The 22773-nt window shown below is 35.1% G+C and overlaps 3 protein-coding genes across 3 annotated transcripts; 1 reads left to right on the forward strand and 2 right to left on the reverse strand.

The window, feature by feature from the left end:
• Positions 630 to 5657, reverse strand: LOC18595229 (survival of motor neuron-related-splicing factor 30). The gene is made up of 8 exons (XM_007023087.2): positions 5487 to 5657; positions 5102 to 5170; positions 4334 to 4435; positions 3675 to 3757; positions 3496 to 3571; positions 1885 to 2061; positions 1358 to 1486; positions 630 to 1040 (listed from the first exon to the last, which is right to left on the reverse strand). Exons 1-8 carry the CDS (start codon positions 5559 to 5561, stop codon positions 876 to 878), a joined length of 876 nt encoding a protein of 291 aa, XP_007023149.2. The 5' UTR covers positions 5562 to 5657; the 3' UTR covers positions 630 to 875.
• LOC18595230 (protein root UVB sensitive 6) lies at positions 7000 to 15189 on the forward strand. Its single transcript, XM_007023089.2, has 13 exons — positions 7000 to 7517; positions 8060 to 8158; positions 8281 to 8394; positions 9737 to 9808; positions 9890 to 10000; positions 10081 to 10200; positions 11841 to 11942; positions 12053 to 12125; positions 12271 to 12354; positions 12454 to 12518; positions 12705 to 12806; positions 12905 to 13087; positions 14175 to 15189. The coding sequence occupies exons 1-13, from the start codon at positions 7152 to 7154 to the stop codon at positions 14226 to 14228; spliced, it is 1545 nt and encodes a 514-aa protein (XP_007023151.1). The 5' UTR covers positions 7000 to 7151; the 3' UTR covers positions 14229 to 15189.
• On the reverse strand, positions 16489 to 18933 carry LOC18595231 (zinc-finger homeodomain protein 4). Its single transcript, XM_018123557.1, has one exon. It carries the CDS (start codon positions 17801 to 17803, stop codon positions 16925 to 16927), a length of 879 nt encoding a protein of 292 aa, XP_017979046.1. The 5' UTR covers positions 17804 to 18933; the 3' UTR covers positions 16489 to 16924.

The raw sequence follows: 22773 nt of genomic DNA on the forward strand, positions 1-22773 counted from the left end.
CGAAAAAATTATAATGGTATAATTTAATATTTTAATATAATATATCGATAAAAGAAACTTATAAATCTTATTATTTTATTTATTTTTTGAATAATTCAATTATAATCAATAAGAGTTGTATATCATTTTGATCATCACAGTTCAAAAAATCACTTATTGATCCGTATACTTCAAACTTTATAATAAAAAAAATATATCCTAATGCTTCTATTTGCGTTTCAGTCAACTTAGATGCTGACTATTAGCTGGCTGCATGTGATAATTGACATGAAAATAATAATTTACTAATAAATAATATTAAAAAAATATTTTTCCAAATTGATTTTTCATGAATTTTATATATTTCTGAAACTATTTGGATAAAATATTATTTTTTCCAAGTCCCTTTGGGCATTATTAGTAAAGTATTACTTTTAAGAATATCTTTTCATAAAATGAATTTAAATTATAACGTTTGTTTTCTTTTTATTATTATTATTATTATTACGTGTACATAAAAAAAAATTAACCTAACATAAATTCCCAAATAATATTTAAAAACTATTAAATCCAATATAAGAAATCAAAGTAAGAGTTTAAAAAAAAAGAAACTACTAAGCTAATATAAGAAAATTCTAAGACAAAAATGAAGTGTAGAAGCTAATAATATAAAGGGCACTCAGATTCTCTCTATACCAAAAGCAAAAGGCTAAAGTAGAAAACTACAGTAACATTTGAGTGTGAAATATAATTCTTTTTTTTTTTTTTTTAATGTAGTATCATTAACAACTTGCAAGGAGTATAATTGAAGGAATTCATGTTTACATCACTCCCAGGAAGGAACTTGTCAAACTACCAATGGATAGGCTTTACTCTAGTAGGAAATTGGTGGAAGTCTAGTCATCATTTATCTCAACATTTCCTCCCTTGAGATGCAAGTGCTTCTCTCTTTTCTGGAACTCTGTCAACCCCTTTCCACTTCCTGTGACACCAACCTTACCATGAGGATCATCCGGAGACTTGAAGATGCTCTCGCGCTTCCGCCCAGAGAAGAACCCAACCTGGAATAGGAAATAAGATTTTGCATCTCAGTCTAGGTTCTTAAGTATCTAAATAATTGGCTCTCAATTACCAGCAAACAAGAAAGTTTATGTAAGGTATACACTGACACATCATCATCCGATATATTTGATATAATTTTCCCACATTAAGTTTCCACCATCAAGAAAATCATGCCTTTCACCCATTTAACAAAAATTGATGCACTCAAAACACCATTTAATGGGCAGTTCTAGAAGAGACAAGAAAAAGGGTTGGTCATCCAATTGGGGAATATTCTAAAAACACATCAACAGGAAAAAAGGCTTGCTAGACAGACCTTTTTAGTCTTGCCTTTGGTTGTCTGAAACTGCTGCCAAGCATTCTGCCGCTTATTTTGTGCCACTTCAAGTTGTTCAAATCGCATCTTTGACTTAAAAGCATGTATCTTCTTTCGCTTGGCGGCTTTCTGAGGAATCACAGGCAAAAAATCATCAAATCAATTGGTAGAAACTATATTTCTGCCAAATTTCATCTACTAAAAGATAGTAATTGATTGCTAGGTGGTAGAAAAAAGATTTGACCCAAAAATTACAGCATCAGCAAATTACAAGTAGAACATAAATGCATTACTAGCTGAGGAATTTTCAAAAGTATCAACTATAGGTCCTATTTCAGACATAAAGCACACATGAAAAATCAATCAACATAGGAAAATCAAGCACCATTATCCAGTAATTGGACCTGGGATGATGCTAGTTCTAGGAACATCAAATGTCATAACTCACGAAAAAAAAAAACCTAAACTTCAGATTGCCCTCTGTGAAAAACTGAAAGTTCTATACTAGCACCATACAGAGTACTTACTACATCCTCAGGATCATCAGCAGTTATCCGAAGCTTTGCTGGTAAACTTCGAGATTGAAAGTCAACAGAAGCAGCTTGAGCAATCTTACGTTTGATAGCTTGTTTTGTAGCTTCAGCAACCTTCTCAGCTTCCAGCAAAGCATTGTATTCAATTGCCCTCACATTGGCAGGATCCACCTGGTATTGAAATTGCATATGGTGAAAGGAGTTTGTAAGGCACTAAAGGAAAATGACAAACAAGTTGCAAAAACCAAAAGTTGTGTCTGAACATATTTCTATCAATGGTTAATTAGAAAAAATCACAAAAAAAAGGACTCCCAAACAAGGTTTCTATTAACAGTATAGGATATATTCAACTTAGGGATACAGGCACAAGGAAATAAAGAACTGCAATGCCGGGTTCCAGTCAAAGTGGAATCATGTCTTATCAACAAAAATCAGTTTCATCACGTAAACGTAGACCCCAAAGAAAAGAAAAGGAAACCACAGGGAATTAAACTTAGAGTAAAAAACCAAACCCCTGGATACACTGCTAAATGATGATTACACTTCCCTGCTTGACTGTTAAACCCTATTAATCAAACCATTTATTGCTGAGCAAAAACTTTACTGAGATGAAGAGATCAAAAACTCAACTGCCACAACAGTCACAAAGGACTCTTTACTCATTTTGTTCAATGAATGTTTACTGCTCTTTTTCTCGCTTTCCGGCATTCTCTTCTTACAGCCTCTTCCTTTATATATATCCCAGAATTCCACAAAAAAGGACCATTGTTTCATCATGTAATCATCCACATATTGCTCCTTGGATTATTCAATGGTAGAAAATCGACAAAGTATTGTCATTTCTAGTTAAAGGATCAAAACGAGAAGTAACTGAAGCCTCCTTTTTCCTCCTTGTTGAAAAACTAATACTGGGTATTTATTGATTTCATCTAATTTGAAAAATCCTGCAACAATAAACATGTTTTTATTTTTTAATTTGAAAAAAAAAACCCTAATCCACTTCATGTGATTCTTTGTTGAATGGCTTTGGGTTCTATTCCAAGTTTGAGGATCTTCCTTTCAACTGCAACCAATTATTTTTATTTGCAAAATCTAATCATACCATGTCAATTAGCGTATTTTCAAGATTCCAAAGTTTAGTGCTATGTCATACTGCTATGTCATACTGCCTTTAACACAAGAGGCAATTTACTCAACATTTGCTAAACTACTGACAGAAAATCAAGGGGTAAAAGTGTACGTTTTGAAACTACAAGGTAAAAAGTGCAATTTGTGGATGTCCTCAAATTAAAAATTAAAAATTATAATGGAAAAAGCATAATGAAAAAAATTAAAAAACAAAAAATCAAAGAAATTAAATCAAATGGGCTTTTTATGCACCTATTACCAAAAAGATTGCCTATGCACACGCCTGACCAAATGAACCTCACCCAAAAGGGTCTGAGGCGCTTTTGTTGTCTGGCACTGCACCTTAGCACCTAGGCACATGCCTTAACAACACTTTAATGCTAACAAAAGTATCAAATAGGCTAACAAGTAATAGAATATAAAAATAGTAAAGAGATGTATGAATATAAGAATCCCATTTGGCAACCAGAATTGTACCTCTTCCTTGTTTCCCCATCCATCATAGAGGACAAAATACCCATTTGGAGTAATAGCCTCAACAGTTGCATCATACCTGAACATTCAACTAATCAAATACAGAAAAGAAAAGTAGGTAAAAGAAACGGAAGGGAAAAAACAATTGGTTAAAATTACAATATCCTTGTTTCTTTGCATACCACTCTCCATCTTCACTCCAGACAGCCTGAACTTTTGTGCCAACAGGAAATTTATCCTCATAATCTGATGTTTTCCCTGCTTCCTAGATAAGAGAAAAACATTTATGTGAGTGCCTAAAAGAATAAAGAGATCTACACCAGCAAAAATACACATCAAAAGAACAACTCTAATCGCCAGCTGGATCAAAAGCATTTTCCAATGTAACAAACAAAAGAAAAAAGATTTCTGTTGCCTAACAAATTTTACAAAAGAATATAAATTAAACCAAGGTAATAGTTGGAGATTATGAAAATAAATATTCTCAATTGCAATAACAAATTCTGTTATTCAACTACCTGTCCCAACTACCTATGATATGCTAATGTTGTTGTGACGTGCAAGAACTTCTTGCATCCAATACACACATAAGATAGGCTTGGTCATGTGACAAATTGTACACAAGAAAACAATATAATTTGAAAAAGGCTTGGTCATGTGACAAATTGTACACAAGAAAACAATATAATTTGCCACATCACATATGCATACATTTGCAAAAAAGTTGTAGAAATTTCCCAATTCAATTCAGAATCTTGACTTTGTGGATAAGGAACCATTTCTGAAAAACAAAAAGAACTACCAAAATAAATCAAAGATTTCAATTAGCCATTTTAATCACCTTTGATTGTGCAGGGGGTGCACTATAACTAGTCCCAATATCTGATCCAGAAATCTCATTTTGCTTTGCAGTTGCAAGCAGTTCCTCCGTCAGAGCAATCACCTGCAGCCCAAAACTTCAGCACAAGTATACATCTTAAGCAAAAATCTATACATTTAGTAAAATAGTAAAGGGCGAATTGTTATCAAATTTCGAACTTAGAATCTCAGGGTGAACATCGGAAATCAGGTGAATGAGAAGCAGACTAGCCATCACGACACATAGCACACCTGCAAAGGAATCAAGATCAAAGTGATGGGCATCATGCAAAGCTCTTTATTTTCAGAAAAAATTTGTTCTCCCTAAAGTTCACTTTTTTGCAGCTGTGAACTTCTTTAATGCATGAACCATCCTCACCTTTTTAACCCTGAAATGAAAACAAACCTCCAGCAGAGCCAGTAGCAGTTAATTGATGTTGCTTGTTTGAGCAACATGTTGATTCCTTCAAAATAGGGAAGGAAGAGAAATGATATTTTGATCACTTTATTGTAAAACTTGACATCTAAATAAAAGCCCACTAACTAAAACTGATATTTCTATCACTTTCTGGTGCTGGATAGTAGGTTGGTTCCATTTCTCAACAGAAAAACCGAATTGTAACCGCAACATCACAAGCTAGAGGAAAGAACCACAAATAACAAGAAAAAAATGAAAGGAAAACCTACAATAAAAAAAATCAAATGCAATGAAAGAATAAACACAAAGAAAATAAGCATAAGCAAGGATCACCTCTGCGAGCTCCTTCTCCATGTCCACATATTCAAGGTTTCCAGGATCATCAACCAGAAGCTGTCGAACCTGTTTTTCACCAGAATCCTCTAATTAGTCTAATAATTAGTCGTGTGAAATAGAATAACCAAAAAACATAGAATTCCTCCACTTGTCTCAGCAAGCAAAGTCAAAACTGCGGAAAACACATTATATCTAACAATTACGAAATACTTTATTAATTAATTTTAAAGTATAAATGAAAAAAAAAACCTTAAACCCAAATAATTCGTTCGAAAAACATATAATTTAGTCCAATCAAATACTTGGCTCATAAGCAGACGAAAATTTGCAAACAAATTAAAGCTAATTGCGAAAATTAAGTTGAAAGAAAGAAAAACCGAACCTGCTGAAGCTGTTCCTTATACGTAGAGAGATTTGAAGCCAGCTCTTCTATGCTTAGCTCATCTTCTCCTTGCATTGTATTTTCCCTTTACAATATCCTATTCTACGGTTTTTTGATGATTTCGACTACTTTTAGGGTTTGGGAGTGAGATTTTGCCAAACACGATGAAATGATCACCCTTCTGGAAATCCTTCATTTATAAGTTCGCAATTTTACACCAATGCCCCTACTTTATCTTCCTATTACCTAACATGCCCTCTCACTAAATTTTTTTTTCATTGTATTAGTTTTTTTTTAAATTACTTTTTTAAAAATTTAAATAATTTTTATTCTTTTATTATAATTTTATTTTAAATTATTATTAATTAAAAAATCACTTGTAATATTTTAAGCTACATGATGAAAATATCATATATTCATTTCATTATGTCACATTACTATCTTATATTAATTAAGAGTTATGTTATATTATTGTTAATTAGTTAGTTAAAATTAAACTATGAATAAGATTAGGTTAGCCTTTTATACATATATATAACATACATTATAGTTTGGATTAATTTTAAATTGATCTCCTTATTAATTTTAAAAGGAAACTAAGTTAGAAAATAATGACAAAATAATAATAAATAAATAAATATTTATTTATCATGTAAATACTAATTAAACATTGTTGCAGCTATAAGGTACTCTGATATGTACATCCAAAAATGAAAGAACGGCATAGGAGTGGTGCGTAGCATAGGTGTCATCCAAATCCAAATCCAAATCCTAGCCCATGCAATTTGTGTCTTTGGCTTCGACCAGACACCAACTGTGTGGCTCTTCCAACTACAGTCGCACAACGACATAAACGCAACATTGTTTCCCTCTTTTAACTCACTACGCCCTGTTTGCTTTCACCTTTCTTTCTCTTTTGTCTTCCTCCTCACTCCTTTTTTTTTTTTTTATTAATTTTGTGAGATCACATGCTAAATGCGAAACACTATTATTTATTATTAATTAATTATTTTTTTGAAACTAAGGTACTAATGTAAGGACCGGTCTACCAAACAAAATAATACTATGAAAAAAAAACACTTAAATTTTTAATTAAATCACTATATTTTTATTAATCAATCATTAATTATAAAAATTAATTTAATTTAAAATAAAAATATATGAATTTATTTAAAATTTTTTAAATAATTTAAAATTTTATTTGAACATAATATCATTATGAAATTCATCTCACACCGAACCCAATTTAGCTTAGAAACCAAAACCAGTCAATAACTCGGGATTTTTTGAAACAATACAATTAATAACAGAAATAAGAGAAAAAAAAGGCTCGAGAGAAATGAGATTTTAAAAAATAATAATAATATTTATATGAAAGAGAAGAGTTTGAAAAAAGTATTTCATTTTTAAATAGATGGAAATAGGAACAAGGCAAACAGCCCCTAAGTAAAAAGCTTGCTCTGTAATGACAAGTAGTTATATGTAGTTGTACGTTTTAGGCTGTAGGCCACGTTCCCCCCAGCGGGAATTTTCCAATGCCTCATTGTCGTTAAAACCAAAGCCAAATCGGCACGATAAAAGCGCTTCCCCCTTTCTTTATTTTCTAACAATCCAAACCCAAGGAATTCCTCTCAATTCTTTCCTGCTAACGACCAGCGGTTGAAGATGAAAGTGAAGGTGAAGCAATCCCCGCCCAACCCCAACGCCACCGCCCAAAGCCTGACCTCCCAGGAGTCTCGCCTCCTCGTCCGCGAAACGCTGCGTATCAGCGCCAACCTGGCGACGAATGCGGGTGTAACTAGCAGCAGCGGAAGCAGCATGAATGATGGAGCGGCGATCCCATTGATGGATGAAAATCGGAGGATGGGATTGGTGGGGGAGGAATTTGTGGAATCGAGCTTGAAATTGATATGTTGCGAGGAAATCGACGGCAGGAGATGGAAGTACATGGCGGAGAAAGATCCTTTTGGAAATCTCAAGAACAATTCCATTCGCGCTCTCAGCTCGCACACCCCTCAGGCCCCTGTTGATGTAAGCTTTTTCTTTTTCTTTTTCTTTTTTATTTTGCAATAAAAACGAAAAGAAAATCAATTACTAGTATATCAAATCCTGCCTTTATTGTTTTCAATCTCATAATCTTGTTTGGCCAATTTTTGTGCTCTATTTTTGCTTTATGTTTATGGCATTTGAACATTGTTATTATTTTTTAAAATTGCGATGACCCCTTTTGCTCAAATATATACTACTAATTCACTATAAAGAATTCACCCATTTTTTCACTTGTCATTATTACTCCCTTTCCCCCCCTGTTACGACTACTATTTGACTACTGTTGTTCTCGAGTGTTTCATAAAAGTGGTAAACATAATTACTATCAACCAAAAAGGAAGAGAATGAGTAAGTAACTGGGGCTATTTGTTTTTTCTTATAATAATAACTCTCGCTGTAAAAGGATGCTTATATTCCAATCGAAGCCACAAGGTCTTATTCTTACTGTTGGATTTGCATCTGTTTAGAACACTTGCATTGTGCTTTGTGGGATGACTTGAATTGTGGTTAAATTGATGGCGCAGGAATTGATGTCGTTTGTGCGATCATATGTGGTGCCTGAGGGTTTTCCTGACAGTGTTACTCCTTCGTACGTGCCATACATGACATGGAGAGCATTGAAGGTGGGATTTTAGCATATTGGAAAGCGAAGGGCGATAAAAGACTAAAGACTTGCCCGTGCCTCTCAATTTAGTTATTTTAGCATCCTTAAATACCATACTGATTGCCATCTTGTTCAATGCAGCACTTCTTTGGTGGAGCAATGGGTGTTTTCACAACGCAAACCCTTTTGAGCTCAGTTGGGGTCTCTAGAAATAGAGCTACTCCTGGTGCTGTCGCTATCAATTGGATTCTCAAGGTAGGGAAGATGTAAGATGTTTGAAGTTGGCAACATATACCTTCTTCTGTAAGTTTGGTGGCTGAAAAAACACAAGCTTACATTTGCTTCTGCATTTACTTTGTTGCTTTACAACTGTCTTGGCACTACTTCTGGTTGTCTAGTTGCCAAGTCTATGAGCACAATCTTCCTCTGGTTTGCATTTATCAAGCATTAATATATTATTGGAAAAAAAAAAAAAGCTTACGAATTCTCTTATATAAACAGTTAATAGGGATGCAGTGAGCCTAGTTGGAAATCTTGAGGGATATTTGTCTTAGCATATTTTGAATTTTCTCATTGTGGTATTTCCTCTGGCTGATCAAAATGTGTGAATGTTCTAACTGAGCTGTTAATTGCCATTTTGATGATCTAACGATGAAGTTTTTCTGCAAAACTCAAGGGTGTTATTAGGAACTTTTGCTCAATAAGATATAATAGGTTGTATGAGACTAAAATGTTCCTCTAAGTAGAAACTAGGTTCTATCTGAAGATTGTGGTTGCTCCTTGTTGCACCCATACATCTCTGAAATATTAGTGTGCAAATCATAATTAATTTTCAGTGGTTGGTAGTGATTTTTTCAATGGCTTCTCTAATATTAAATTATTAGGGAGCAGCTGCTCTTCAAAAGTAAATACATGTTAGCAATGCTAACATGGTATTGGTAATTTTTCCTAAAACGGCGGTATGTTTTTTGACCTGATGAGTTACTCTTTGTGCAAAACTGGCTAATAAGTGTTTATGACGGCCTGTTCATTGTGGAAGCTTGTTGAGGAAGCCTTTCTCTGTTTACTTTTTCACCACAAGATGCAAAGCTGATAAATTCTTTTTTACAATGCAGGAAGAAAAAGTTATAAATTCAGACTTTTTTTTTTAGAAAAAAGAAACTGATTGTGTTTTTCCTTAATGCTTGCAAAAAATTCATTTTTGTGGGTACTGCTTGTGGGAAAGAAAGTGCAACTGTAGCATGTTTATGGCATTTGTTCATAGTTACTATTTGCTTCTTCTTTTTTTCTGAGTGAGCCATTAATTGCAATTGCTAAAATTAAAATATCTACTTATATCTTTCTAAAATGAAATGTCTCAATGCTCAATTTTGCATTTTGTTGGCATTTGGAAAGCATTCAAGAAGTAAGTTCATAGAATTCATTAAGTAGTCAAACTGCGTTAGTTTCACAAAGTTTTCCTTTAAAACCTTATGTTACCTTACCCTTATATATTATTACCTTTTGGGCGTGTCCTTTTGTATTGAATGTGGTGCGTAGAAAAAAAGGTTAGTCCAAATTGGCATTCCATCAAGATAAAGTTTCACTATGTTTGCAGGATGGCGCCGGCCGTGTTGGTAAAATGCTTTTTGCCCGGCAAGGAAAGAAATTTGATTATGATCTAAAACAGGTAATGTTTCCTTTTGGAGATGGAGGTGGTGGAAGTTGCATGTACTTTTCTCATGAAATTCTTACTTCCAATTTGTTATAGCTGCGGTTTGCTGGTGACCTTCTTATGGAGCTGGGTGCTGGGGTCGAGTTGGCAACTGCAGCTGTGCCTCATCTTTTTCTTCCTATGGCTTGTGCTGCAAACGTGGTGAAGGTTGAATGGTTTTCTTTACAACATATGCCTTCGTGGTTGATTACCTACTGCATTCTTAATTCTTTATTGCTTACTTGTAGAATGTTGCTGCCGTAACATCAACATCGACTCGGACACCAATTTACAAGGCCTTTGCTAAAGGAGAAAACATCGGAGATGTCACAGCTAAAGGAGAATGTGTTGGCAATATCGCAGATCTGGTATGCTTTTAATTGTCATGATAGCATGAAGTAGTGTTCTTTACACAGTCACATAATTTTCTTTAAGGTTAATTATTTCTGAAACACCATCGATATGGGTGGCAATATGAGGAAGGATAATGCTTGAAAGTTGCTTGGAAATGTGCAATGTAGATGCAATTAACAGACTTGTTATGATATAGGAATTATTAGAAGGAACTAAAAGAGTAAGGTCAGACTCCGAAAGTACATGGAAGCTATATTGCTCCGACTCTTCATTTTCTTGAGGTTCCTGTATTGATCACATACCACATGAGTATGGAGGTCTAACCCTCCAAATATAAAGAAAAGCTTAGGAAAAATTGAACGTACATGTGTGAAGACACATGCCCGTTTTCAACCCTCACCCCAAGGTCTAGTAACATAGCATGGAAGAAAAAAAGGAGCAGAAAAGTGAACGGGAAAGTTGCCTTAGATGTTGTACTGTGCAAATAGATATGGTTTGACTGATTGGAATGAGAGTTTGGTTTGCCAGCTATATTGTCTATTTAAGTTAACATATTGAAAGTACCTTTGTGGCAATAGCAATTACTATGGCCATGATGATCAGAACCTGTCAAATCTCCGGTGCTGATAAAGAGCAAACAATAAGTATTAGCTTGCTGTCAGGTGCTGCTGCTGCATGATGGTTTGATGCTTTTATATTTCTGTTTACAGAACAAGAATCATCTTCTGATGTCCAGAATTAAAGGCAAAAAAAAAAATGATGTGTAAATGCATGTGATTGGCACTGAACATGCTTTTGTATCAAGTGGCTGTGCAATCTGTTGACACTAGGTGAAAAGAGGAAACATCTAAGTCTAAAATTTTGATTCATTATCTCAGTATTTGACTCAAAATAGTATTTGGTTAATATTAAGCATCCAACCTAAAACCAATTAGCAATAGGTGGAGAGACTCAACTTGAATATAAGAGCATAGGAAACTCAGATTAACACCACTCTATACTCTCCCTCACCTGTTGACCTGATATAACAACCAAAACAAATGTGCCTGCCATGTGGACAAACACTTTCGGGGCAACAAGCGATAAGAATAATGAGCAATATAACAAACTTGGGCAAGGCTCTACTGCCATGTTAAGCATCCAACCTAAATCAATTGGCAATAGATGGAGAGATCCAATTTGATTGAAGACACCAAGGAACTCAAGATTTTTTATCTATGTGGGATAGCACCACTGCAATGGTTGCCTTGGACAAATTTGAACTTGAGCAGTGGATATTGTCATTAGGTACAGTTTAATTGATTTTGAAATTTTTGCTAGCATGTTAATGGGGATGCTAGTTGGTTTTTTATTTTTGGTGCTCTTTGGAGGCTTTTGAAATTAAAATTTTACTGATATCACTAAATTATTAATAAATCATGTTGGAGCTTTATACCTGTATTTTCTGAATGTTGGAATTTTTAGTCATGCAGAAGTAAATATGTTTGCTTTTGTGCTTTTGCAATTAGAAGATCTGTCTCATTTCAGTCCTACTAATTTTTTATATCCAATATCCTTGTGATTTTTCATGTATGCATTATCATGCATGGTATGTTTGTCTTTCTTATGTTTAAAAATATGAGGTTTCAACTGAACTGTTTAATTTTCTTTGAAGCTGGGAACTGGACTGAGCATTATGATCTCGAAAAGAAACCCATCCTTGATTACAACATTTGCACTCCTTTCATGTGGATATGTCTTCAGTTCTTACCAAGAGGTTTGATTATGCACTAACATTTACATTACTTTTATTTAAAAATGGTCTGCCAATTTTTCATTTGTGGAAGCTCATATTCTGATAATAACTTTCAATGTTTTTCTTTCCAGGTTAGATCTGTAGTGTTACACACATTAAATAGAGCGAGATTCAGTGTGGCAGTAGATTCCTTCCTTAAGACTGGTCAGTAAAACTGTAATAGAACTTCACTACATCTAGACCACATTTTCTTTCTGTTCTTCTAGTCAATGACATTGTCAATGAATTAAAACAATTTGAATAATTCTTCAGATGTTGAATGACTTCATTGTGTTTCTTCACTTTGCAGGGCAAGTTCCCTCATTGCAGGAGGGAAATCTGCAGGAAAATATATTCAGTTTTCCATGGTTGAAGGATAGACCTGTTGTTCTTGGTGTGTATTAAACTTTGTTCAACAGTTTTTCCCTGACAAAAAAACTCTGTGGTCTGGCATTGTTTGAGTTCAATCTAAAATTTCTTCCGTTGTTGGCAGGGTCAAGATTTAAGGATGCTTTCCAAGATCCAAGTCCCTATCTTGCGATAGAACCTCTCTTTGAGGTATGCTCCTTTAAAAGGAGATTAATTGAGTTTCAAGGCTTGCCTTCCCCCCCCCCCACCCCAACACACACACACACACACACACACACAAAGCATGTATATGCTTAAATGGATGATTAAATTATAAGTTGCCTTGATTAACTTAGTCTCAATTTGTTTGATCTTGTATCTCTTGATTGATGGCAGAAAGAAAGATATTTAGTGACATATAATCCTTCAAAGGGAAAAGTATATGCATTGCTCAAGGATCAAGCAAAGTCAGATGACATTATAAAAGCAGCATTTCATGTGAGAAAATCTTGTTGACCTTATATACTTGTTATGTTGGCTGGCCATTTTTTGCTTGCATATATTGTGTTTAGCTATAATTCCACCTTGTATTACAGGCACATGTGCTCTTGCATTTCATTCATTCATCAAATAATGGTCAATATTCATCTAGAAGTCAGCAAGAACATGATCACTCAAACCTCATGCCCTCAACTACTGATTTTGCGGCTCATATTGCTGATTCATGTAAGATGGTTTCAACATCATATGGAATTTTCAAGAGCAAAGCTGCAGAACAGGTAAGCTGTTCACTGTTTGAAATATACCATTCTCTTTTAATACTGTTTGCTTTGTAATTTCTCCTTCTCTGTCACCAGCTTGCTGTTCAGGTGATCTTAAGTTTGTGAAGTTTGTTGTTTGTCATGAGTTTAAATATAAAGATAGTTGGCTTTACCTATTCAGATTTCCCATTGTGCATGCAATTTTAAAAACGAATAACATTCATATACTTAGTAGTGGTACATAGTGCTAACATACCTTACTGTGGTATTGTTCCATCTTCATTTGAAGTATTAGGGAAATATGAACTTTTTTATCATATATGATCTGAATCTGTTAGGTCATATGGCCAACATAAAAAATGTTAAATAATTAGTGAGCAGAATATGAAAGGGGCAAAAAATACCATTCTGATGAAAAGAAGAATGTGGAGATAAATTTTTAAATCTGATTATTTTGAGTCTAATCACTGTAATAATGAGTAAAACAATGAAAGTTGCCATTGATTTGTTTATTAGTGTTATAAAATGGATAGGAAGTATGTGCTGCATGTCCAATGATGAATGAAGGGGTTCTTATTTGCTTAATCTAAAAATGCAGAGGGTGATAGAAAAGTGCTGTGGCACGTTTGCATTATGTTCTCTTAAGAAAGGATTTGTTAATGATAATACTGGGTCTTACATGCTATCCTTCAATTAGTGGTTTGGTAGTTATAGAGAGAATGCAGCATAATCCATATTGCAACTTTGAAGTTGCATTGAAATGGATCTCATGGCCTGAATAATGTCAAAGGTGCCATGCTTTGTTGCTAGCCAGAAAACATATTACTAATAAGTGGCTTCAAGCTCCATTTTGAGCAGAGAAATAAAGTCCTTTGCTCTTCATTAGAAAGGTTGCTTAGGGATCAAATTGAAAAGCATATTTGACCTAAAACAGCCATCCTTGATTTATTTCATACTTTCGGTCAGAAAATGTGTCAGAATTGGAACATATGTTAACTTTACTGACTGTAGTCTAATATCATGCTTGCCTGAAAATTTTGCATATAATTTTCATTTCTGCATTTCTTTATGCTCCTTTTGACATGGATATCTTGTTGTCTGGTAGGGTTGGAGGATGTCAGAGTCACTTCTTAATCCTGGTCGAGCTCGACTGTATTAATGAGCTAAATGGGAGAACAGGCTTGAGCTCTTCTGCTTATCCGAAATTGGATGTTTAAGTTGCAAACCAATTTCTGACTATACATCATAGTCCATAGACAACACTGGCAAGAGCATTTACATGACACGAGGTTCAGAATTGGCTATATACCACTGGGACGACCGTGGGAATACCATGGTTCTCTTTGAGCTGGTCAAACTGTGCAAGCACCCAATTTTCCGCACTTAGGGTTATATGTGGAATGCTTTCTAGGAAGCTGACCTTACACGGTGATGAGTTATAGCAAATGCAGCATTAGAAATGAGTTTCATAGTGTAACATAAATACAAAGTGTTTATCATGGACATCCTTTTTACCCTTTTTCATCTTTTACAGGAGGGTCTATCACTTTCTTTTTGCCTTTTGAGTGAGGTGTTTTCCCTTTTTAGGTGCCCATTTTGATGGTGCCAGCTTATCCATGTTGTTTTGAAAGCTGTATATAATTTAATTTTATTGGGAATTTTCCTTTATTTTCCCTGTAAGATCACATATTACTACCGTCTGTGCTCCAAACCAAGTCAGGTAAACAGTGCGTCTATGCTGCACAGCTGCACTCTGACCTTATGGTCTCCCAGTGATATAGACCAGCTTTGGTGGCAAAAAATCACTCCTACTCTTGGCTTTGCAGCCTTAGAAATATATACATGGAATTGTACAAATCTGGGGTGTCCTTGTATGTGCTGACAAATGTTTATATGGATTGTTGGCATGCGTGTGGTCGCACGGTAAAACTATTTTCTCCAGCTTTTGTCATTTTTGGAGTACCTAGCCAGTGCCTCTAGGCTCTAGGATATGACTCCACCCCTGCCCCTTGTTGCCCATGTCTGTTTAAATTGTTCCTCCAACAGTCTTATCATTTCAGATGTACCCTTCACTGTCATTCTTTTATTTAATTTTTTATTAGAGTGACTGTAAAGGTTGAGATTATCTAATAATCATATCATACATCATATGATTATATTATATTATATTATATATCATATTAATAAATCAAATCATTTTTAATTATAATAAATCGATATGATATATTGAAAACAAATTTAATGTAGAATATTTTTCCTATCTATTCCAAATAACAACATTGCATATTCTGGAGGTTCTGAATTTCAAAACCATATTTAAAAGTTGCAGGTGTGAGGGTGGCCTTGGAGTAGGAAAAGCTAGGAAATTATGATATTATTGATTGGGGGTGGGAACGGATGCCATTTCGGTGGCAGAAATGCTTACATTAAATATATTGCCTCGAGCATATTAAATATGACTCAGAAGATCATGCTTCCTCATAAATGAGGGATAACCATGGCACCCAAAATTATCTTCTACCCGAACACACGAGAGATGCATGTGATGGATAAAGCAAAGCAGACATACAAACGCAACGAGACGGTGATAATTTAAGTGAGAAAAGAAAGGTTTGGCAGCTCTTTTAACCACACCTATTTAATGTAACACGTGATTTCTCAACACTGAAAACCTTCCTTAATTCCATACCTCACCTTTACGTCCACCAGCCAGCCTCTTCTCAAGGCCTCGTTATAGTTGTAATCGTTTGTCATATTATTGATGATAAGAAATTAAATAGCAATCAAACATTTATAGACAGGATCGAAAGGGACTAATATATATTCGATACACTATCGGTATAGGAAATGATTTTCTATGATCAAGTGGTAGTCTATAAATATTATAGTTTGAATCGATGTGTCACCTTAATTAATGTACTTAATTGGAGGTATTGCTTTGATTAATTAGTTATGTTCCACGGTGTAAAGAAACATTTCACTTTCTTAATCCATTCCCCTTTTCCATGTACGCCTAAGAGGAGAACAACTTAGTACAGTTCTAATAGTTTATTAGAAACAAAACAAACATAAAACAAGTACACCCTCGGTGCAGTAAAAAGAATCCAAGGTTTTTGGAAAGTGTACGGACAAACAAAGTTAAAGCTGTGGTCTGGTCTGATCTGGTCTGGCCTGGTGGGTTAAGCTTTGCTTAGCGGCTACTAATTATATTAAGTAGTTCGTGTATTACTATTTGCAAGCAAACATTAACTACACATTGGTATGTTGCTTTTGAAAGCAAACAGACAAGTGTTTTTCTGTTTAGAACACCAAAGAAATGCAGATGAAGTTGCAGAATTGAGCTTGTGATGTTGTAAGTGTAAAATATATAATCAGATTGGGGTATATATATATATTAGTACTAAGAAATCTCATCAAAATATTACAAAATCAATAAAGAAAGTGTTCTAATTTAGAAGGCTCTTCTTCCTCATCTTCTTCTTCTGCTTCTTCTGAAGATTAAAATATGGGTACAAGTACTACAGACCGATGAATATCAAATGTTGCAATCCACTTATACAGTGCATGGATTTGCAAAAAGCATATCACTCAGATAAACTAATAACTGATGAAACTCTACTGAGTAACCATAAGCAAGAAACAAGCCCAAGGAGAACGATAGATATTATCATTGAAGAAACAGGCAAAAAAAAAAAAAAACAGAAAAGAAAAGAATAAAGGTAGTGTGAAGAAAGGGATGAATGGTTTTAAGCTACTAATTAACTGGCTAGGGGAACTGAAAAACACAAAGTAAGAGAGAACGAGAGAGGGAGAGGGAAAGGGAGAGGAGATGAGACACTGATTAACTTGGGCTTGTCATGTAGCAGGAGTTGTTGTAGTAGGAGTGGTGGTGGAAGAAGGGTTTTTCTTGGCTAGATTGTGCTTGTTGTTGTGCATCCAGACCTTGAGGACTCTTCTCTTGACCCCAATCTCTTGGCAGAACTGTTGCACCACAGCTTCTTCTTGCTTTTGGATTTTCCACCCAACTTTGTCTGCAAAGTTAAGCATCTTCTCCTTCTGTTCCTGGGTAAACTTTGTCCGAAACCTCTTCTTCACCAGCTGGTGTGGCCTAGTCACTACCCCGCCACCATCTGCCTGATCATCAGACTCCGAGGGGAGGGAGCCCATGTTGTAGGACATTATCATCTGGTGGGGTGTGGGAGTTGGAGCTGCTCTTGAGTGTATAAGAGTCCCAGTAGCTGTAGGGTACCCTAGGCCTAGAGCCTCAGGAGGTAGGATACTCTTGTGGTGACCCAGGAAGAGTTTCCTCCCAGCCCTGCTCAGATGAGGACTATGCGAGGGGTAACAGTCACAGGAAGAGGGAGATGGCTCACCTTCAATCTCTTTTCTGTGGAAGTTTCTATGGCAGTTGCAAGCTGAGCAAGTCAGAGCTTCAATGCTACCCTCCTCACCGCTGGGCATGAACTCACCACAGCCATCAGTGGCATTGCCGCCCATGGCTGCTGCATGGTTCTTGAGGCACTCTCTGTATCTCACCACTTTCTTGAAGCCCACATGATGATCATCATCAAGGTTTGTGGGTATGGAAGGACCAGTGCAAGTGATTTGGGGTGCTGAGGATACTATGATATGGTTGTGGGGTGCAGCATGATGATCATGATGGATCATGTGCCCCCCTCCATATGTACTGTTCAATGGGATTGGCATTTCTCCTTCTTGACTAGAAAGTTCCATTCCCAGCTCTTTCTTTCTTTCGTTTATTTATTTGTGTATTGTTAGTGTGTTTGGAGACCAAAAGAGGAAGAAGCAGACAAGGTGTGACTGTGTGAGTGAGCTGTGTTAGGAGGCCAAAATGATTAAAAATTAAAAAGGGCTTGCCTTCTTTAGATCCTATATGGCTAGGAGTTCCCTTGACAATTGTCAACCCTTCCCTCAGCAACACAATCCAAACCTATCAATTAATTCTTTGCACTGTCTAAGAGAAACCCTTCTTCCATGCATGAAAGCCCACCCCACAAAAATAATAATATTAAATCACTAAAGAAAAACAAAAGGAGAGAGAGAGAGAGAGAGAGAGGAAGGGCTTTGAACAGTTAAGGTGTCTGGTGGACAAAATGTGAAATATCAGAAGGCAAACACTTTTGATGATCCAAAGGACAAAGGCAGAAAAGGGTCATCAACCGCCTAGACTTTGAATGTCCATCTCATATTTTTCCCGAAGGTCAACTGGGAAAGGAAGAAAGAAAGAAAGAATATGAAGCAAATTCAGTGTCACTGTAGACAGTTGCTGGTAAATGAGAGCAGACCAACATAAGCCTCCCTCTCTCTCCACAAATTGTGAGAGAGAAAATAAGGCAAGTCAACACTCAGGGTCTCCCTTAGAAAAGAAAATGATGGCTGAAAGGAAGATGACAGACTACTAATACAATTCCCTTCTGTTTTCTTTTCTCTTCCACACCCTAGAAATAGAAATGAGGATTCAACTAGGGAAGAAGGTTTAATTTGACTAAGAAGGACCAAAAAACTACAACAAGGTGTGAGGGGAGAAAGGGTGAAAGAAAAGAAGAAAGAGAGAGGTTTTTGCAGGTGGGTTTTGCTAGTGAAGCCCTATAAACAGGGGCTTATAGAAGTAGTGAAGGCCAAAAAGAAGGAAGAGAGATATAAAAGAAAAGCAGATTTTTTTTACAGACAAAGAGGAATTGAGTCAGTTTAAGGGAAAGAAAACCCCAAAACAAAAGAACAAACAAACCAAAAAAAAAGAAAACAACAAAGGTGGGGTGCTTGCTTTGCTTGCACTATCAGCCATCAAGTTTACGCCATATAGAGAGCAGTGTGTCAGAGGGTGCAGAGGACAAAGCAAAGAGAGAGAAGAGAGATAGAGAGAGAGAGAGCCTCAGAATAAAAGAAAAGAAATTAGCCAAAAATGTAAAACCCTGTTTTATTTTTCTGTAGGTAAGTTTGCTGTTTAATGCTGCATCCCTTTGCTTCAGACAAATATTCATTCAGGCACTTGCACTCATCCTTTGCCCATACCCCTCCACCATGTTCTTAATATTTCNGAAGCCTAGCATAACAAATTAAGAGTTGTCTGAAAAATGTCTTCTAAAGGAGAGTGCCATGTTTTGCGTCCAGTGGCAAATTTCTCTAAAAATATATGGAGAGATCAATTCCCTTCCCTTCCCTTCCCTCAAGTGACTCGGTAATATTCTTTCATCTCTTATATATATATATATATATATATTAATAATCTACAAATTTCAATTACCCTTTGTAAAAAATATGTAAAAAATAAAGAAAAATAAAGGGTGATATTTGGTCTATTTAGAATGTGGAGTTGGTAGGTGCCATCCTTATCATGTGAATGATTTATTATCAATAATTAATGCATTTTAAAGAGAAGAAGAGACATAATATAAGCATAATTCAGAAAATAAATAAATATTTAATTTGTGGGGGGTACTGCTGATATATGCTGAGATCATGCAAAGTTTCCTTTTTTTTTTGGGTTCACATTTTTACTTGGTGAAAAGATGATATTTAGTCTTCCCTTTTATTAAATTATTATTGGAAATCACTTTATTCTTTATTATCCTTGCCTTTATTCCACACTCCACACCACATTTAGAGACTTTATCTTTCTTTTTTGTTTTTTGTTTTTATCTCTCTTGTCTCTTCTTCTAGTAATTCCCTTTCTACTTTATCTTTGCTGCTTTTTTTTTTTTTTTGCTTCTTTTGAAGTTTCACCCAATTTACCACTAGTAACTAATTATTTCCCATATTTCTACAAATATCACCAATTAAAAATGTTGTAATTTTTACTTTCTACATATATTTTGTTACCATGATTTTGAAATTGAGAGAGAAAGGGTGAATAGAGCAAAGGGGTAATTAGATAGTACTAGGTGAAGGGTCCACAAGAATAAATGTTTGTTGATGACACAACCTTGATCACAATTTTCAAGAAGGGTTCAGACCCAATTGTTTTTTTCTTTCTTTTAGGGAGGAAACACATACATCCATCCATCCCAATCAATGCCAGCCCAAATTCTTTGTGGATCCCTTGAGTGCCTTGAATCCTACAACCTTTTGAGTTTAAAGATAAGATGAGGCACCCAAAGGAGTAAATAGCTTTGCCATTGTCTTATTCTTGTATATTTACATGAACTTGCTCTCAATGATCAAGTTTAAGGGTTTCAGAATCTTGTCACTCTTGTTAAAAAGTTATGTTATCATCTTAACCAAATCCTTGAAGTCTTTTCATTAGAATATACCTCTTCCGCATCTTTATGTGCTTAGCCATTGGAATCATTTGGCAATTAGTTACCTTGAAGATGAAGTAAAGAATTTAAGGAAAAAAATATTGGATAATGTTGATAAAGAGCTAACTTTTTAGCAGATTAGGACATAAAAAGATTAGCATATATGTAGTCAACAAAGGGAGATTGTCCTCTCAATATCACAATCAACACTAGCTGTCCCTCACATTTAGCTTTATGAGAAGCCAACTTTCTTCTCATAATCTTAACCACCAACCTCTCTTTGGCATGCCTTTGTCTTAGGAAACCAAAGCTACCCTTTAAGGCACCAATCATTCTCCATTTGCAAATCAAATCACGCACGTAGTCTTGTTTCTTTCCCTTTTTGTTTCATTGTGTGAGCTTTGTGTATGTATCATGAGATAACAAAGACTACCCTTTTGATTCTTGTTATGGGGCTAAACAATCATAATTAAACACAAAGGGAACTATTCAAGCTTTGGGTATTGTTTTTTCTTTTGTTATTGAAGAAAATGTGAACAAAATGTGTGTTTTGTGCAGCCTGCAGCTAGGAATTATGAATGCAATTCGACAGTAACAAAAGGGGCTGACCACCACCAATGGCAATGATCGATCATTCTTTGCTAACTTCATACTCATGTTATACTACTTTATATGCTTTTTGCTCTTGCAGGAGTGGGATCATGTTCATATTCATTCTTCTAAAAACGTTCCTTTAGCTTCAAATGTTCAGAAAATAGAAATTTCTTTTCTTCTACTATTAGGATTCGAAGCTGCCAGGGCCATCATTCTACCTCATTTTGCACTCATTGCCATTCAAATGCTTTTCTTTACCTTTGCCATTCTTGCTATAGCTACCATTTCCTTCTTCTGCAAATATGAAGTAACCAAAACTAAAGTATAAATCACAAGTGATCTGGTGTATCCTGAACTAACCTAGTACAACAGTTTTGCTGCTTTCATGAATGCATTAAATAGCATAAAAGAAAGGATGCTTAAAGATGAAACCTTTGCTTCACATGTTGTACTGCTATACTTCTACTGGTTCATGGACCACAGTAACACCAATTTGGTGGGCATATAAATTATATATATATATATATATATATATATATATGCATTATCTGGCAAATGTTTGCTCCAAGTAAAGAGCAGCAGGCAGCCCTTATAAATGATAAATAGGAGTCATTGAAAATATTGCAGTAGTTTAGGTAAGCTGCATCATGATCCATCTCTATGTTTTCATCAATACCCCCAACAGTACTCAAACAAAGCATGAAACATATCATATGCTGTTTTATGATGGAAAACCAGATATTTCTGATCAGCGGATAATTTCTTCTTCCCATCAGCAAATGGACATTAAATCATTATTCTATGCCATGCATATCTCTACTATTTTTTCACATATTTTATCTTAATAAAAATTAATATCCAAAACCCAGCATGTTAGGAACTAGAGTGATGAATTAATTTAGGTCTTAATCATTTGTTGATATTTATCATAACAATATAACATTGATAGCGATCGAAAGAAGGAAATCCCATTGCCTGAGTTAAGCATATGAACAGGGTGGTGTCATTTCGGAGCTAATTTAAGCTCAGTGCAGAGAGATGGACAATTGCTAGGCTGTGCTTTCCGTCTCTGGGCCCCTTTCCCTTATGATAGAATCAATTCATTTTCTCTTTGCACCTTTGAATTTTTGGAGACAGAAAAAGCAGAAGACTAGCCGTTGGAAACATTCTCAATCACTTTATAATTTTTGTCTGGCCTTGAGACTTAAAGGCCACATTAAGGCACCAACCCAACATTCTCCCAAGGCATGGCCATGGAAGGCATGAGATTCAAAGCAACCCCAACATCCAAAAAGGACTAGCCTTTCCTTGTACACAATCCGTTAGTATCCATCTCTCTTCTTTCTCTAACCCCACCACCACCTTCTAATGTATGATTGAGAATTTGATAAGAAAAACCATTCAAAAGTTGGAAAAAGTAATTTGCTTTCATCAATTCCCCAAGTATATAGCTACCTTTATTTTCTTGTCTAGAATATTCCTTGCTTATATTTTTTTCTGCTTTTTATTATTATTATTTTTGAACCTAGGATGCTTAAGGAAGTAATATAAAAAAAATTCCTTTTTTGCCTAAAACTTTTTTTTTAAATAAATTACACTTACACGTTTCACACTTTCTCACTCAATATTTTATAATTTTTTTTCATATTAACATAATACGGTTCGATTCTATTCTTAAAAGGAGTTACAATGTTATATTCATTCACTTAATTTATTAAAATTTTTTCAATTCAAAATGTATCATTTGATAATTATTTATTAATTAATTTGTTCACAACTTTTAATTTTTTTTTTGTAGGTTTCATGTTAGAGCTACACTTAGATATTTGATCTATATATAGGTTTCACCTA

This window comes from Theobroma cacao, chromosome 6 (assembly GCF_000208745.1).
Source record: "Theobroma cacao cultivar B97-61/B2 chromosome 6, Criollo_cocoa_genome_V2, whole genome shotgun sequence".
NCBI classification, from domain to species: Eukaryota; Viridiplantae; Streptophyta; class Magnoliopsida; order Malvales; family Malvaceae; genus Theobroma; species Theobroma cacao.